Source organism: Ostrea edulis, chromosome 1, assembly GCF_947568905.1.
Source record: "Ostrea edulis chromosome 1, xbOstEdul1.1, whole genome shotgun sequence".
Classification (NCBI taxonomy): Eukaryota; Metazoa; Mollusca; class Bivalvia; order Ostreida; family Ostreidae; genus Ostrea; species Ostrea edulis.
This window is the reverse complement of record NC_079164.1, coordinates 43,490,644-43,509,602: the sequence shown is the minus strand read 5'-3', so window position 1 is coordinate 43,509,602 and position 18,959 is coordinate 43,490,644. Positions and strand designations below refer to the sequence as shown.

General features: G+C 33.7%; 2 protein-coding genes across 3 annotated transcripts; one reads left to right on the top strand and one right to left on the bottom strand.

Annotated features, from left to right (window-relative positions):
• Positions 1-436: 436 nt before the first annotated feature.
• LOC125655327 (uncharacterized) lies at positions 437-7,769 on the top strand. 2 transcript variants are annotated; one of them, XM_056149916.1, is made up of 4 exons: positions 437-961; positions 2,673-2,739; positions 5,828-6,022; positions 7,633-7,769. In XM_056149916.1, exons 1-4 carry the CDS (start codon positions 542-544, stop codon positions 7,671-7,673), a joined length of 723 nt encoding a protein of 240 aa, XP_056005891.1. In that variant the 5' UTR covers positions 437-541; the 3' UTR covers positions 7,674-7,769. The 2 variants fall into 2 exon arrangements, with proteins under 2 accessions (XP_056005891.1, XP_056005898.1); XM_056149923.1 differs by lacking the exon at positions 437-961 and adding an exon at positions 1,095-1,616.
• On the bottom strand, positions 7,038-18,863 carry LOC125652916 (HAUS augmin-like complex subunit 4). The gene is made up of 9 exons (XM_048882401.2): positions 18,765-18,863; positions 18,314-18,450; positions 17,347-17,478; positions 16,957-17,094; positions 14,716-14,818; positions 10,559-10,695; positions 8,871-9,001; positions 8,631-8,699; positions 7,038-8,394 (listed from the first exon to the last, which is right to left on the bottom strand). Exons 1-9 carry the CDS (start codon positions 18,850-18,852, stop codon positions 8,211-8,213), a joined length of 1,119 nt encoding a protein of 372 aa, XP_048738358.2. The 5' UTR covers positions 18,853-18,863; the 3' UTR covers positions 7,038-8,210.
• Between the last annotated feature and the right edge of the window lie 96 nt (positions 18,864-18,959).

Genomic DNA, 18,959 nt, shown 5'->3' with positions numbered 1-18,959 from the left:
ACCAACAGCTTTGTGTAGTGACATAACAATAACGGAGCGGATCAAAGATCTGATTTTAATTAGATTGCATGAAAAATAATGATCAATTTCATTTTTACTTGAATTAGCTTTAAACAAAAAGTTTAGATAACACACAATAACGCACATACATGTGTTTGTTAACGATTAAATATTAAAATGGAGCGAACAACAACGTGAAAACTGCTGTACCTGGCGGAGAAAGCTAGTTCATTGTTATATCCTTGCAGATACATAGGTAATCAGTCTGATCCCCCCCCCCCCCCCTTTCTCTTTACACGTCAGTGTAAGAAGAGGGGGTGGTTTTAATCAGACTCTATAGGAAAAGTCAATCGGATTACGGTTACGGACGAGTAGATGGAAAAGTTAACGTTATTCACGTCATGTGATGACGTCATAATAACGTTAAACAGATACTCGAGTTGTTCGTTATTACAAGAAACATGTGCAAATGCTCTTTTTCGTAAATGCTGAAATTTAAGAGGGAAATATTCACTAGGTTTTTGGTGTAGATGTAGAAGTCATGGACTTGGAACCTCTTCTTCCAAAATCTGATCTCCAGGTACTGCGGTTTCCAGTAAAACTGAGAAGAATAATCGATACGTGTGTAACAGGAGCCATCAGGTGGAACCAAGATGGAACTATCATTAGCATCAACAAATCATTGTTTGAGCGTGAATACCTAACAAAAGACTGCAGACCGTTTCAAACAACGAGCTTTAGTAGTTTCATTCGTCAACTTAACTTTTATGGATTCCAAAAAGTTAACCAAAGAACCTTTGCTGAGGGTAGCGTTAATTTGGATCCAAACGTGTTTGATTATCGACATCCACATTTCAGAAGGAACAGCGCAGACTTATCGCTAGTGCAAAGGAAGAACAAATCGAGAAGACCACGGAATTTTGATGATGCATTTGCAAGGATCATAGAACCATCACCAAAGGTTCCATATTATTTCTTCCATAGTATTTCTGTCTCATCCATTTTTCGTTAATGAAGGCTAACCAGGAATTTATTGAGATTCTTTTTACTACCGATAAAGGGTACCTTTCCCCCTCTGAAAACAAATGAATATTTCCCCTTCCACAGGTAAAAATTCCCCTTGAAATGTATAAACTACATTAAAATGTATGGGAATTTTAACAAAAATCATTTTATACATGTATAATCTAAGTATTTTTCTATAATTATCAAATTCTTGCAATATAGACAAGATTCAGTAATCAATCAATTGATGCGCCTATTTTTAGATATTATGATCTGAGAATGTCCCCCTCCCCTCCCCTGGAGGAAGTTCATGATTGAATTCTCCAAAATTCCCCTTAAAATATGAAATGGGTAATAACATATAAAAGCTGGATAAATCCCTGCTAACAATTACGAAAATGCACAAATTAGAAATGTGTATGCATATCCCGCCGTGGTTGTTCAGAAAGGAAGCTAAAATATGAACGTAAATGGAGAAGAGTTATATTGTCATGCGGATTGGTCACCACTTGAAGATCTAAACAGATACTCAGTTATAAGTTCGACGATAATATCACAATCATAATAGCCTCGGGTTAGTCAGGGAGGAGGTAGAGCCGATGATGGTCACGGTAAAAATAAGAATTCATTATGATTGATTGAGTGTAAAGTTATCAAAGATATATATACTTGATAAGTAAGTCAGACAGTGTAATTGCAGTTATGAAATATCAAGATCATGCATATTAATTTAAAAACATGGATAGGCAGATCGATAGGCTAGTCGACAAAGTACCAGCCAGAAAGCATAAAAATTAACTCACAAAAGATGTAGTTTTGGGAATTTTTAAAAATAATATCATTGGTTTTTGTAAAATTTATTTATTTTTGTTTATCTTATCATTTTTATGGTTTGATTTGTTTAAAATTCGGAATAATCGTTTGAAATTATTTTTAACCAATTTTTATAATCTTTCGGAGGGGGGGGGGGTCCAAAAATTTATGATGGGGTGGGGTGGTGTACGACCCAAGTTTGTAACTTTTCCACTCAGAAAGTGGGTAAGAGCCTTTAATTATTTATAGATAATCGTATGACGAACTATTTCAGAAAAATAACAGTTTTCATCAGAAAGTACACAAATGTACAATGCTCATTCGAACATCTCATGTTTATATAAAAATAGGTACTCTAGGTCTGACTAAAGTTCGTGTTGACATTACGATATCTCTGCAGGAGATGGTCATAGAATTGTTGATAAACTACACTGTGAACATTTTTGGGATCGGTGGTTTTGATTTTTGAAAATCAGCATTGAACTAGAAATGACTTCGATGGATTTTTTAATTATCATTTTGTTAAATTTCAGAAACAAGATATTATTTTTAATGAAGTATACAAGGAAAAATTCTTTGGGAACAAACTTTTGGCTATGGACAGTACATGCTCGGGTCGCTATTCAAATTCTACATCGTTATTTTTCAAATTCTGATTAGAAAAATATATAATGGTACTATATTTTGAACTAATTTTACTTTGTCATTGAAGACAATAATATTTGATCGCAAAGGTTTCGATATTTATATCCATTACTTTGCTTACCCCCTTTTAATGATAAAATATGAAAAAAATATAGATAGTAATTTTGAATCTATCCTATCTAATTTTGTAAAAATTGACATATTTTCAGAGTTTTGGGACGTGGCTACCGTTTAGGAGATCCCAGCCCTGTGGTATAAAACATATATCAAAAGAAGGTAAATTATTACAACACATTTTAGAAAGAAATTCTAGAGTGGGGCCAATATGGCCATATACATTTACAATGCATTAAATCCTTTTCATCACTTCCACTATAGTGGAATTTCATGGGGACCCGGGTTAGAATAGGTCCTCAGTACCCCTTGCTTGTCGTAAGAGGCGACTAAATGGGCGGTCCTTCGGATAAGACTGCTAAAACCGAGGCTCTGTGTCACAGCAGGCGTGGCATGGTAAAGATCCTTCCCAGCTCAGTAGCCATAAACGGCGAGTATAGCCTAAATTTTGCAGCCATTCACCGGCAATGGTGACGTCTCCATATGAGCGAAATATTCTCGAGGGGGACGTTAAACAATATTCAATCAATCCACTGCAGTAGAAGACAAACTGAATGCATGGTTACGATTTTGATGAAGCCGTAATCTACATGTACTTATTAATGCATTGCCCCGTCCCTGGTTCAGACTTTAAGCGGGTCCAGTATCACTATAGCCTATATTGTGAGCACGTATCAAATCTTCCTCCAAATTGTTTTTATTGTGACAATTATTTTTGTGCATAATGATTATAATAATATTCATGGCCTTAATGGTCAGGTTAGTTGAAACTTGTGGGTGGGGGGTATATAATGCTTAAGAAATCTATTTTTGTTCTTATGATGTTCAATGAGAGATTAATACACATTTAGAGGAGAAGCTACATATAGGGCTTCAAACATGGGTACCTGTAAAGTGCGAAACGAAATCTACCGAAACGAAACCTACCGAAACGAAATCTACCGAAACGAAACCCACCGAAACGAAACGAAACAGATTGTATAACCGAACTCTTTTAATTATAATAATTAAAAATGGTATCTTAGGCCCCTGTGAAAGTTACCACATATAAATAAAATTCGCCTCCCCTTTGATGTAGGCTTTCGGCTTGACTGTTACAAAGTTTTAAAAGTTGGAAAGGGGGGAGTAAGCACAAAGTACATATCCGTAGTTGATTAAATGCCATGTACAATTAGTTTCGGATTCATACATTTCAGAACCGAGGGTTACAGTCTCAGGGATCTGGGGAAACACACTATACGAGGGGTGGGGTCGCCGACGTTGGATCCGCCTTTGGGCATAGATACATTGTTTGAAGAAGCTGGTGTCTGAGAAAATTGAAAGCAGGAAGAGCTCTTAACCTCTTATTTTATCTCTAACTGCTGAGGTGCGAGTACTTTCAATAATAGAAAAACTCTATACATTTGGGATGTTGCTAAGACGGGGAATTGAAAACGGGACGGAAAACGGATTTTTTTAATGCAATAATATTAGGAGGAGGTCGGCATTTTGTAAACTGAAAAGGCTTATGAACAAGGGGATTTTAAGCAGAAATCACAAAGAGAACGGGAGGACATATTCAGAATCCACCGTTTGATATAGTATACAAATACACAATATCCACATGTATACATATATTTGTCTTTAGAGCAAAAAATACTGAAACATGTATTTATGCCCAAAATCGGATTCAACGCCGACGACCCCATCCCTCGTTTAGTGTGTTTCCCCAGACCTCTGACCTGTGAGACTGTAACCTTCCGTTCTGAAATTTATGGATCCGAAGCTAATTGCATCATTTTCAATTATTATAATTAAAAGAGTTCGATCATACAATCTGTTTCGTTTCGGTAGATTTCGTTTTGTTTCGCACTTTACAGGTACCCCTTCAAACATATCTTTTTTTTCTATTGTAAATTGGAATTGTTTGCATATTTAGAAAGATCACACAGCTGTGCACAATGGCTTCCCGTTTCTTCTACAAAAGATGTTTCATTTTCGTAACATATCCCTGTATTACTACATACAAATGCCTCTGTAATCGGAGATTCTGGGGCAAATAGTCTTTGGTCTGTATGGAGTGCCAAATTCACAAACTCAAATAATTGAAGAATTCTTTTTTATTTGAAGATATCACCCCACTTACTTGATGCACACAACAATGGAAGTAAAAATCTCTTCAAATGATTAATGATATCTTCAATTCTAAATTATTGTGCGAATTAATTGAATTATTGTTCTCTTCAAATGAATTGACGATATCATCAATTGAATTGATGTGCACTATACAAGCATAATTTATAAATTATTGCTCTCTTCAATATCAATAATTCAATTGAACTAAGAGATCATCAAATCATGTATACCGAGCTCTAAATTAGATTTTGCAAACAATCGATGCACGCATAAATTGACTCGATAAGAACAATTGAATTGATGCACGCAATAAATGATATAATGTGTGCATTAGTTGATTTGATGCGTGCATCAATTCAACTATTACGCGCAATAATTGATATCTTCGAATTATTAGATATCTTCAATCGAACTAAAGAGATTATCATCTATACCGGCTCCAAATTAGATTTTGTAAGCAACCAGTGCACGCATCAATTGAATTGATTAACAATAACTGAATTGATGTGCGCATCAATTCAATTATTGTGCGCAATAACTGATATCTTTAAATAATTAAAGATATGTTCATATGAGTTTATGTTGAGTTGGCACTCTATAGGTCTGTCTGTTTAAAAAAAATCCAACCCTGGTCATAACTTTGACATGGCTTTCATATTTCACATGTGTATTCCTTGTAACAAAATCTTTCTTTTGGTAACAAAATTGTTGACCTCGAAGTTGGGTTTGACCTACTTTTGAAAAACTTTACTCTTGGTCATATCTTTTGAATGGTTAGCGCTAAGGCTTTTTATAATTCACATATGGATTCCTTGACAAGACCTTTCATTGGGTACCAGTTTTTAACTTCGTGGTTTGACTTACATTTGAAATACTTTAACTTTGGCCATTATCAACTTTTCTGCCATACGGGAGCATACATATTTCACTTAAACCATTTCGTCCCCCCCCCCCTCCCCCCCATCAATAACATTAATTAGAAAGTTGTGCGTTTATGTACTTCTCATCAGAATAAAGTTAACTTAGTTTGAAGTCCTTTGATGACTAATATAAATCTGCAATGAAATCTACATGACTGCACCTGTACAGTTTTTCGTCAAACTATTACCTAAATATACCATGCACATTTCTTTAGTTGTAGATGCATCATGTCCAGTGCAGCTGTATGTGGTTGGCAGAGATGGAATTCTGATACCAGTAAACACTCATTTGGGTTCGAGTACTGAAAACTATTCACAACCATCCGACAGTGACCCAAATAACCATATGATAACCAAGTTACACGAGTCCACTGTTCAACTTATGGATCGGCCGCCACTGGTTCAAACAAGTAAAGAAGTCTCCCCCCTCCCCCCAATAATTTTAATTTAAAGAGTGATCACTTGGTCTTTAATGTCATAGAGATAAAATTGAGATTCAAAACTCTTTTACAAGACATAAAAAAGTTCTCGATATTTACATTATAAAGAATTTTAACATGAGCATTGACATTAAGATGTAGAAATCATTTTGAAATGCAAGTAATTCATAGATCTTTCAATCATGATAACCTTGAAATATTTATGTCCCTTATTCAAGAACAGTTTTTGGTCTGTTAGTCTTTCCACAAAACTTTTTAACTTTGGTCATAACTATTGAATGGTTAATGATAAGGCTTTTATATTTCACATATATTTTTTGTGAAAAGACCTATCTTTTGATAACAAAATGTTTCACCTTGGAGTTAACCTACTCTTGACAAACTTTATAATTAATCACAAGATTTGAATGGGTATCGATAGGGCTTTCATATTTGACATGTATATATTGGATTTGAGAATACCTTTCTTTTGGTACCAAAATGTTTGACCTCATGACCTTGGAGTTTGACCTACTTTTGAAAGACTTTAATCAAGGCCATAACTTTGCAATGTTTAGTGATATGCCTTTCATATTTCACATGTGTATTCCTTGTGACTAGACCTTTCGTTTGGTACAATTTATTTTGACCTAATGACCATGACCTGGAATTTTCATCTACCTTTGAAAAACTTTAACTTAGACCATAACTTTTGAATGGTTAGTGTCGGATGGCTGAATTTTCATATTTCACATGGGTATTCCGTGTGACAAAACCTTTCTTTGGGTAACCTAATTACCTTGCTACCATATGAGGCATCAGTGTTTTACAAACACATCTTGTTTCATTTAGAGGTGGGTTTTTTTGTGGAAAACTTACAAGATAAAGCCCTATGTAAACCTTGTTCTCCCTGAACTTTCAAATCAATACAGTATCTACAGTGTTCAGGCTCTTCATCATTTTTACTAGTACCTGATCTAAACGTGCAGAGACAGATAAGTCTGGCCATATCTTCATCATTTTTACTAGTACCTGATCTAAACGATCAATTTTGTAATGTATGCACAGAATGAGATTGAATGTAATATTTTGTTAAATATGGGCAACATTTCAATGTACAATAAAAGCAATGTTGATTAATTTACGATCTGAGAGTATTGACCTATTGGTACTTGGGTAACATTTAAATTAAATGATAACATTTATGAACACTGACCTAGATTTAAGACAGCAAAAGTAGAAAATAATCAGGCTTATGTCAATAGCACTAAGTCTTCTAACATTCAGATCAGCAAGCAAAACAACCAGCATCATTGCTATGACAGAGTTATGTCCCTGTATTGTGTTTAGTACAATGCCTATCTTGTGAATATAGCTAAAAAGGCTATATTCAAGTACTATTTAAAATTTTAAAACACAATCCAGATTAGAGGCTATGCCTTTCATGAAAGGGTGATTATGAAATGACACACATTATTTTAATCTACAGCTGAAATTGGTTTCTTCTAATATTTTATACAAGGACGAATGATTTGTAACTGTACACTACTAGGTTTATCTGAGAAGTTCCTTAGTAATACAAAAATCTGTAATTCCTTTAGATGAGAGTGAATCAGATGACACCATCCCTTCAACTGGATGAAGCAGACAGCTCTACAAGCAATATCAGAAGAAAAGCTGTGATATACATAGTCTATGGACATTTTCTTCATGGACAACTGTTGTGTTAATAGACTGGATAGTGCCCTAATAGACCATTTAATGGGGTGAAGGGAGGAATATATTCTTCAAATGAATGAAGAAATTATATTCCCACCCTTTGTCTTTTAAAATGAAAATTAAATTTAGCACGATTTATGTTTCAAAATAGAGCAACAGCATGCTTTTTCTCTGTTTTACATACACATCCCCAAGCCATTCAAAAGCAAACTTTAGACAGGTTTGTGTGTTGGTTTTTTTTTTGTTTTCCACAAGATTTTGACAAAAAGGTATCTGCCCGAGACAAACACACAAATACAAAACAAAAGACTTAACTTAAGTAACACCAATAAGTGAATATATGAATCCTTTGCTGTATACAACAACAACAGAAGTGAAACAATATCAAATACTACATGTTACATCTAACATTGAACTGATCCTGCCAAACAGATCTATAGTAGAACTGCCACAAGCAATGCTAGCTATCACTTTTCTGTAGCTCTGACAACGCCCATTCCTTATTGTCAGTTTCCTCCTTTAGTCTCTGGTACTCCATGACCAGTTCATCAAACTCACTCCCCAGCGATTCGTAGGCCTGTAAAGTTTTTGTCACATACGTCTGACTTTTGTCTGTTTCCACTTTGGCACTGTGTAATGTTTCCCTGTGATATTAGATAAAGAATTTTCAATGTAGCATATAAATGACACACAAAGGTATAGAAACAATACATATTTTTTGATATTGTATAATGGTATCCTGGACTTCTCAAACTAATCTGACTTTGTCTCTCAGATTATGTGTACATATATGTACATGGTATTGTTTGTTTGGCTGGGTAGATCAATATTTTTCTTAAAGAAAGAAATACTTTAAAAAAAATAAACAAAACATCCTTACTTGATTTGCTGCAGAGCTTTTGTCGTTTCAACGGTGTAGGTATCACACAAAATTTGAAGCTCAATTAACCTACATATAAATAGAATGGTTTACATAAATACTGTACATACTATACCTGACTAGAAATCTAACCAGTTGTAATAAAAATAATATATTGTGCACACTTGCTTCATTTATAATCTACATCTGATTAAAAGAACCAGATTTGAAAGACATTTTTCGACCAGTGGCATCACTTACTTGATTTTGAGACACAGTCCATCACATTTTCCCATCAGCCACTCAGCAGAAATGGTGTCATGTTCTGTTTGGTTCTGAAGTCTATACTTAGAGATCAGCTCTTCCAACAGACTAAGGGAATCCAGAATAGTCTACCATAATGAAGAAACCAATGTTACTGGGTATTGCTGATGAAAAAAATCTTTTCATGAGCAATTATGATCACCTTGATCTCAAAGAATTTCACCAACATTGGAATCCTTACTTTGGCTTCATACTAATCCAACTGCCATGCTATTTAATTGATTATCAGTGCAGACCTGTGTGAACTTCATCTGAATAACATTTAGGATAGGCAGGACACTGATCATGTGATTGAAATATATTCTATGTCTGAGATTCAATGTCATAATAGTAGCTGTCGTCCCTAAAATTTTAGCTATATGACATGATAGCCTGCTAAACAATATTATGTCTTGTAGTCGGCTGTAAGCATTGACAGTACTGCTTAGTATACATGATGTTAGATAAAAGGCAGTTATAGTAGTGAGAATGCAAGTACAATGTTGCCCTAGTTCAACAGAGAGGTCAGCTATAGTACTTCGTGTTGCCATGATATAAAGTATATGAAATATTTTAATAATAATTGATGGGTTTTGAAAATCCCCCCCCCCTCCCCGAATTAGATAAACATGTCTGTAAAAACACTGAAAATAGGGTTTTACATAGTACATTTTTCTTTATCATTGACATTTTCATTTAAACTCAATATTCTGAAAAAGTCTTGAAAGGGTATTGATTCCCTATAATCCGTGTGAATTTCAGATGAAAATTAATTTCAGGAAAGTTTCATTGATTTTCAAGGGAGATAACTCTTCCATGCCTATAACTCCCTACAATAACAAGAACCTCCACATGATTTAGACATATTTGTATTAAGGGTCCTCATTACTAACATTTTACATGCATTAGTATGAATTAAAAAATAATTTTCATGCCACTGTCCTGCCTATAATTAAATTGAATTTTTGGCTAATGTTATTTAGTCCCTTGACAAAAATCTAAGAGACAAAGAAATATTCAAAGCCGTTCAAAATTTCATATCAAAAAGTAAACGTTTTCTTAAGAAAAACGAATAAGGTATTTTATCCCTTCTTTTACATTATTTTTATTTATGCTACAACAATTTGGACTTAGGTAAAGCGACTAGATGCATAGATGATATACTTGCTTAAAATCATTTCTTCATATTGTCTGAATATTGTATGATATTAATTTTGTCTCTTTTTTCTTTTCACATTTGATATATAAATACTCATACCATGGTTGTCAATACTGTTTGCAGTTTAACATAGGGAGACGGACTAGCATACAAAGTTGTAAAACTTGTTTCCTAATCCTTTTGCTACTATGATAATGATTGTTATGTTTATATATGTGATTACAATGCAATGAAATATGTTTATACTTAGTCCTCTTGACTCTTGTCCCCAAAATTCTTTAACTATGTCACATGTAGTTGATATACAGAAGATGTATGTGTAAACTGCTGTCTTGATATTTTCCTTCTTTGAAAATTTGGATTAAATAGAATTTTTTTTTTCTGCATGTAGACAATATACTGCAATACGACTAATGGAAGGGGAGACAGTCTGATATGTTCCAGTTACTCTGAAAAATATCTTTCTTTCCAAACAACAAATTCTTACAAGATAGTAAGTCTGGAATTGTTTTTCTCTAGCAGTATGCAGTCTCTCCAGCTGATGTTTGTCCTCATCTAACTTTCGCTTCTGTGCTTCCATTAAAGCCGGTAGCTGGGAAGACTTTGCCAAGCTAGGACTGCCATCTGTATTGGAAAATATTATATATTTTAAAGTTGTACCCTGTCAAATCATATGACTGATACCCAATTTGTATTTCGAACAACATTGACACATGGTCAATAATAATCAAAATTAAAGATGGAAATGCTAAATAACGTCACACTTGTCTAAAGCTGCTGTTGGTTCTGTAGACATTTGTCAGATTAGACAACATCAGAATATATTAGCAACTGAGTAATTTCTTTTATTTATAAGACTAAGGAGATTTCACATTACCAAAGTTCCCTAGTGATTATTTACAAGAGTAAAATGATATGCAACTCACCCCCCCATTTCTACCGCTGTTCCAGGATCATCCCCATTTTCATATACTAATGATTATAGTGAGAACTAAATATCCAATTGACAAATACCTTATTCTTTGATAAATATATTAAGGCTGTGTATGGGGTATCTGTTTAATAAAATTTAAATGTTACATTTTTTTAAACAATCAAATAACAATTTAGTTCCATGATTTCATATTGATAGTACTGTTATTTCATCATACTTTTGAATAAAAAAGGATTGACTTTAGAATTCATGAAGAAATTATTTTTTTTATGCCATTGTTTATCCTGTCTTTGAAAGAGGATTTCATAGCCTTTTTTGTTTTTCTTGACACATAACGATACTAGTCATCTCTGATAAAAAATATCAACCACAAAAATACCCAAATCTGCAAGGGGAAATATCAGGAAAATATCCAAATCTGCAGGGGAAATACCGGACTATTGTAGCTTGATCATGTTGTGCAGAATATGGGTGATATAAGAGAAACTCAGAGGTAACTGAAGAATCAGTTTCTCAGTCAAGCTATGCAGTAGTCTGGAACAGCATAATTGGACATTATGTATGATACGAAGATGGAGTGATCTTGACAACGATCTACAGTATATGTAGCTGAGGACAGAAATGATATTCTAATTTAAAGTTTTTAAAAATATTGAAAAAGAACTTCCATGGCATATAAATATCTGTTAAAGAGTTAAAACAAGATGTAAGGTTTTTTTAAAACAAGCTTTTCCATGTCCAATAAATTCGTCAAATGTTAATTTTGAAAATTTATAGGACAGTTGCCCTAGGCTAAAAATAAAAATATGTTTGTTTCCCCTTGCCCGGCCGGGTCTAAAAAAAAGGGCCCGTGTCAAATTTGTTTTAACCCAAAAATTGCGTGCTTTTTAATTTTTTTTATTTTATTTCCGGAACAAAAATCGTTCTGATATGTTATTAAGTACATCTATTTCTACTAAGTCAAGAATAAATGTTTTGGTTTTGAATGTTTTCTTTGAAAAGATGTAATGTTTCTATGTAGCTATTCGTAAAGTAAACCAACATATTGCATCCACTGAGTGCATTCACACTAATATGTCCAAGAATATGAATTATAAATGCCAGCAGACATGTTAATCCAGTGACCAACATAAAAACAAGCTCGACCAATACATGGCATACTCTTCTTCTGATGTACAGTATTGAAAATGACTATCAGTGCTCTGAGCTGCTTTTTCATAGGTGTTTCCAACAAAAATTTTCAAAAAAAAAAAAAAACCTGCCTGCCTGGTCTGTTTCAAAAGTCAGACCCGGGGGAGGGGAAACAAACATTCTTTTAAATATGGCCCTAGCATTTGTTTTTACCTGCTGCAAGGACTGTGATAGGCATGAAAATTAAGACAATGACACTATTATTTTGTCCTCACATGTGCACTTGATCAGAAAGATTAACACCCAAGAAAGTATCTGTTATCAATGCAAATATGTCCAAATCATATGAGGGTTCTCGTCACCAGAAAGTTTTGGGCATGGAAGAGTTATCTTCCTTGAAAATCAATAAAAACTGATTAACATTACCTCTTAGTCCTCTTAAACTTTCTCTGAAATGAATTTCTGTCAGAGTGGATACCCTTCCAATAAATTTTCTGTATATTTTTAGATTTTGTGGTTTAAGCAAAAATATATTCTATAATAGATGTAAACACTGTTTTCATTATGGTTACAAACACACTCATTTCATTTGATTTTTTAACTCAATGGTTTTTAGAAGAAGAAAGAATTTACACAATTAGAATAGTTTTATACACTTAATACATGATGGGAATATCAAGTACTTGAGCTTACCTCGGTGTTAAACTTCAATGACATTTAAGTCGGTGCTTTTGCACTACTATACATGTAAGTACCTTTTATCATCATATATACTTAAAGATTACCTTCAACACTCAACAGGACACAAGAATTTCAATGGACTATACAAATTAAATTTATTCTGAGTATTTCATCATATTCAAAGGAGAATTCGCAGAGAAATTAAATTGAATTAAAGTAAATAAAAAAAGAAATAAAAGAAACCATGCCTCAGCAACATTCTGATTTGCTCAAATTTCAGAACCTTATCAATGTGATATCACAATGTACCTATTAAGAGATGTAACATAGTTTAGTAGGCTGTGATGTCATAGTAAAACGACAACAGCCACTATTATGACGTAAAGTCTCTGACATTACATATACGTGGTCAGTGCCCTGCCTATCTTCCAAAACATTCACATAAATGATGATCAGAGATTAAAGGAAACATAGTAGTTGAGTGTACAAAAAAGAAAAGATCTGGAATGCATCATATCTATCTGACATTAAATAAGATAAAACATTTTGGGACTGAAACGCTGTCTAACATTCCAGAATGCAAAACATCTGGATTCGACAAGCTTCTTTACACACATGTATTTTTGAAGTTTTGGAGAGTATCATTAAGTTGCAAGAACTTGTATCCACTCCATTTGTATGTATTATACAATGAAATATGTCATACATGCCAACTTTCCCGATTTGTGCGGGATTCTCCCGATTTGAAGCAGTTGAAAAGGCAAATCCCGATATCCCGATCGGGATTGCAAAAATACCCCAAAGTCCTGATTCTCTAAAAATATCTCCCATTTTACGACAACAAACCCCCATTTCCAACCGGAATTTGAAATCCCGCGTCATTTCTGAACTGGCCAATCAGAAATCGGGAAAATAGTCAGCCATTGCTGTTTACCTGTGTCGTATGGTATCAGGGTGATGTAATTTACCTGGTCTGCCTGTGTCGGGGTGCTTATTGGACAGTGCGAAGCATGTTTTGATAGTAATTAATCAGGAAGACGGATTTCAAATTGACATATCCTTTATACAAACGTGAATGACAACGATAATAGTGTCACCATGCACCACCAAACAATCGGACATTCCCGATTTTTTGCCTCTCGCTGACAGCATCCAAAATTTGCAATAAGGTACGTAAAATATATGTTTTTCCAACTATAATAATGTAGGCTATCCGAATCTATCTGTCTATAGCGATGTATTTGCATAGTCTATATAGTGTAGTATTCAATAGACTATGTGATGGGTAATTCGCACAAGTCTGTACTGAATTTTATATTAGCAAGTAGCCTTAATTTACAAGTAAAAACGTATATTTTGATGTGCTTTTTTCCTAGTAATTATTTCAGATGTCATGGTTGCAAAGGTTTTGTTCGCAAACTTCATAGCAGGGCAGACTACTCCTTTTCTGGTTGCAATGCAGATTGTTCCACCAGACTCTGCAAGCTCATGTTTACAGACAACCAAGATCGCCTTTGTAGTCGTACCTTAAATGCATGTGCTTTAATTTAAATTTTGATATATAGACCAGCCAATGTGTATATGGTGTAAAAGGATGCAACTTTAAGTATTATTTGATATTTGTATGCGACTTGTTGGAGAGGATTTTTTGCTGAATAGATGATTTAATAAAATACTTATGTATATCTTTCAAAGTGTTTTTTTTTTTTATAGTTTTGTTCAAGTCAATGGTCAAACACACTTGATGTTTTGTTATGAAAAGACAAACATTTATTTTCAAGGTAAAATGTCGTGAATTTTGAGTGTTGAAAAAAGGTCGCCGTGCGCAAAATCCCCCATGGGGATTTTCAAAAGTTGGCATGTATGATATGTTCACATCAAGTTTTCTAATAGGCTACCTAAAATGTTGTCTGTGTCCTGGTAGTTCTGTAAATTTTCACATTTAGCAGCCAGGCGTTCTTCGATCTGGGGAATCAACTTTTGTTGGAGGTAAGGCAGGTTCTAAAGATTCAGCATACATACATGTATATAGTTCATGATGAGAGTACTAGTTTATGTAAATACAATATTACAATTACAATACAACTAAGAAAGTTTTCCAATTAAGAAATTAGTTACAAGTATCCTTAGTATCATTTTGAAAACATTTATGAAACTTAATATCAGATTTGATCACAATACGAGGGTATGCAGCTAAAATACTGTAAATCCATCCCTTAATATTTCATCCTTAGTAATATAATTGTATACATTTTCACAATTGCATATTGGTAATAAAGTGCACCACCATGGCATGTTTATTCATTATAAACAGGAGAGGGACTAGTAAGTTGTCAGAACTTATTCCCAATCTTTTTGATTTCATCAATAAAATATGTTCAAAACAAAGTCATGTCAACCTTAATTGGTGCAAAGATTGCACCAATATCTTTGCTTTCAGGTCTGAGGTAAAATCAAGATTATTCCTTGTAATGTGTCTATTGCACATTGCAATTAACTTGTCAATATCTCTTGAATTGTTCAAATAACTACAGAAATATTCCAAACATTTTATTACACATATTTAGATAATTTCTTTCGCATGGTATGAATTACTTATTTTGGGTTGTACAAACAATTAATCTTTAACTGGAAAAATGTAATTTACTAACTAGAGATTGTTTTTATGAAAAAACATATCTCCCCAGCTCCCCAAATTGGAAGTGCTCCAAATGAAACCTTCTCCTCTTAATGTACTGCATGATATGGAGGAGAAAGCATGAGTAGGAACAAAGCCATTATGAAATCCGATAAGCCACATAGGAGAAGAGTTCACAAACTATTTTACACCCTCCACCCCTCATATTCACAATAACTTTAAGGATAATCTGTTCTGTGATGTGCTTGTTAAGTCTGCAAATTTTGCAGAACAATGCTACATATATTTATATCACTATTGTAAGAAACTAGAGATTGTTTTTATGAAAAACAATTGTCTCCCCAGCTCCCCAAATTGGAAGTGCACCAAATGAAACCTCCTCCCCTTAATGTACTGCATAGTATGGAGGAGAAAGCATGTACAGAAACATAGACATTATGAATTCCGATAAGCCATATAGAAGTGTTCACAAACTATTTTACACCATCCACCCCACAAATCCACTAAAACATAGAGGATAACAATTGGATCCTCCTGTCCCTACAATATGCACATCTGCAAATGGCATTAAAGTATTGTACAAAGTTCCAAGTCTATCAGATAAGCCATATAGGAAGAAAAGTGTTCACAAGCTATTTCAACATCCTCCACCCTATCAGATCCACTATAACTTTTAGGAAAATAATTGGATCCTCCTGTCCCAACAATATGCACATCTACATATAGCATTGAAGTATTGTACAAAGTTCCAAATCTATCAGATAAGCCATATAGGAGAAGTGTTCACAATCTATTCTACATCCTCCACCCTTCTTAGATCCACTATAACTTTCACGAAAATTGGAAAATCAGATCATACTCTATGAAATCAACAGTATCAAAAAACACAACATTGATGGATATATAATAATTATAAATGTACATATTGTCTTGAATTAAAAATGATACCATTTATATCATACACGTGTATTTCCAAAATTAGAGAAATGTTACCCATTTTATCTGCATATCACTGCCACATCCCAAGTACCACTTTACTTAATTCCCAGATAACATTGAACCTTCAAGATTTACTCATATCTAACAATATTTTGTGTCAGATAAAAAGTGTACTTTACACGAATAACATTTAAGAACGTAGGGTTAATTTTGTTGTTGAATATCATTTACTGCCATGTTTGAACAATTCAAATTGCTGCTTCAATCTGCAGGATTATAAGTGCAAAGAAAGGGCATTTTTCAATGATCAATTCAAAACTATGTAATAAGATGAAAACAAAAAGAATTATTAAAATGCAATGCCTACTGATGTAGTAAATTTTCTAAATAAACATTTCTTTTTTTTAACAAATAATTCTTAATCTTTGACATGCACAGATTTTATAAGGCTAATTTGAAATGTGGGTTTTCAGATTAATATCTTAAATCTAAATAAGTTCTGAAAAGTTACACATGAATTTCATATCATTGTCATAAATTTTTGTCAAAATTATATATTCACCTTTCTGTGGGTATTCTGACTATGTATGCTTTCCTCGGTTAGTCCTAGGAGATTGACCTTACAGCTGGGGTCAGGGCTACACCTCAAGTAATCCCCTATCTCTGACAATGTCAGACATTCCTGCAGCATTGTATGAAACTGAAATGCAACAATACAATGTGACCATTATAATCATATTAGTCAAAATGTGTGAATACAGAAAAAGAGATGAAGTTAAGGAAGCATATTCTGGGAAGGAGTGTAACAATTTGTTCAGTATCCTGATGAATTCATCATTAGTAAATATTAGTAATGAAAATAAAAAATTATTCCCCAATTTGTGAAATTGTGTGTGTGTGTGTTGCAATTCTATGTAATTTACATGTCACTATCTTCACTGATAATAGTTACTTGTTTGTCATCAGGTGACAGGGCAACATTCTGACTATTTAGCTCCGTGTCCAACAGAAATTCTTCAATTTCTTTGTACAAAATGTGCTGCAGTAACCAGGTGTGTCTCTCATGCCTCATTTCTTCTTCAGCCTGCAAATATCAGTGTAAGAACTTTACAAGTACAAGGCTTGAGATTCTCTAAAGTTAAACCAAGAGAAGGCCCCATTCCTGTTATAAAATAGGCCAAATCTACCCCCAAATTGAAATGTGATTTTTCCCAACAGTAAAACTGTACCAAGGTAGACTTTTGATTCCAATTTAAAAATTAAATCTAAACAACATTTTATTCAAGAGAATCCATAATTTGAAATATTGGATTATACAGGTTGGGAACACTTCCCCTATAGTGAGATATTCTCGCTAAAACGCGATTATCCCTCTTTAGCGAGAAAGCAAACATTATCATAAACAGGTGTTTTGACGTCTTTATTGAAAATAATGGCAAATCCCGTGCAACGCTGAATAAGTGTAACACACACTCAACACAACATGATGCGAATTGTCTCTATGAAATTGACAACATAGTCAAGAAATTGCATATCAAAGTTGCTGTGTAAGAGGGGAGCAGTCTGAAATCCAATTCAAATCGTGAGTGTTTTTGTTTTGATTAATATATTTGCAGAAGTATCAGACATTTTAGCACTTTTTCTTCTTTTCACGTGAAACATGAAGAGATGTACTCCACAGGTGTTTATCTCAGTTGTACAGGATAATCGCGTTTTAGCGAGAATATCTCGCTGTAGGGGAAGTGTTCCCAACAAAACTCGCACTTCCTGACCTGTGGTCAGAAGCCTGTAAATGTTTACAGGAAGAAATATTGATAAAATTCTACTTCCATATTTAAGGTAATACACACGTTATTGTAACTAACAGTTAAAATCTTTATATCAACTTTCAACAAAGACATATATATAATTTTACTAACTTGTTCCAGTTCCTGCTTGGTGTGGAGACTGACCCCATCTGGAGTAATTCTCTGTGATAGTTCTGTCAGTAGATGAACCAGTTCTGGATATTGTTGAACCTGGGCACCTGTAATATCTACAGGAAGGGAGCCATTCACTGAAAATAAGAAATTTTACTTCATACAAAGATCAGTAAAATCAACTGTAGTATCTGAATTTTAACCAATAAAATCTTGATATATAGGAAAAAATACTCTATCTATCAGAATAAATACATATTCATATATACAGAGATTATTTTTTTCTATTCATATTATCTAATTATGAGTAAAATCAAATACATTTCGAATTTACTCTACCGTATCTTAAAATATATAAAGAGGCAAAGGAATCTCTCAGGATATGTGTTATTGAGGAAACGAAGCAAAGTTAAAACAGTTAAGCAATTATTTTTACACAACATAATATTACATCTCTCAGCAGTTTTAACAGAAAGTCCAGTTTGTGATGACATATTTTCATGACCGACGACGTTCAAATTGCTCAAAATTTCCCGCATTTATTGACATTATTAACTCGTACAAAGTTCAAAATTAAACTTCCTAAGGAAAACGATAAGAAAAGGAGAAAGAAAAAGGATCAAACATGAAGTAAAATGGTATGTGA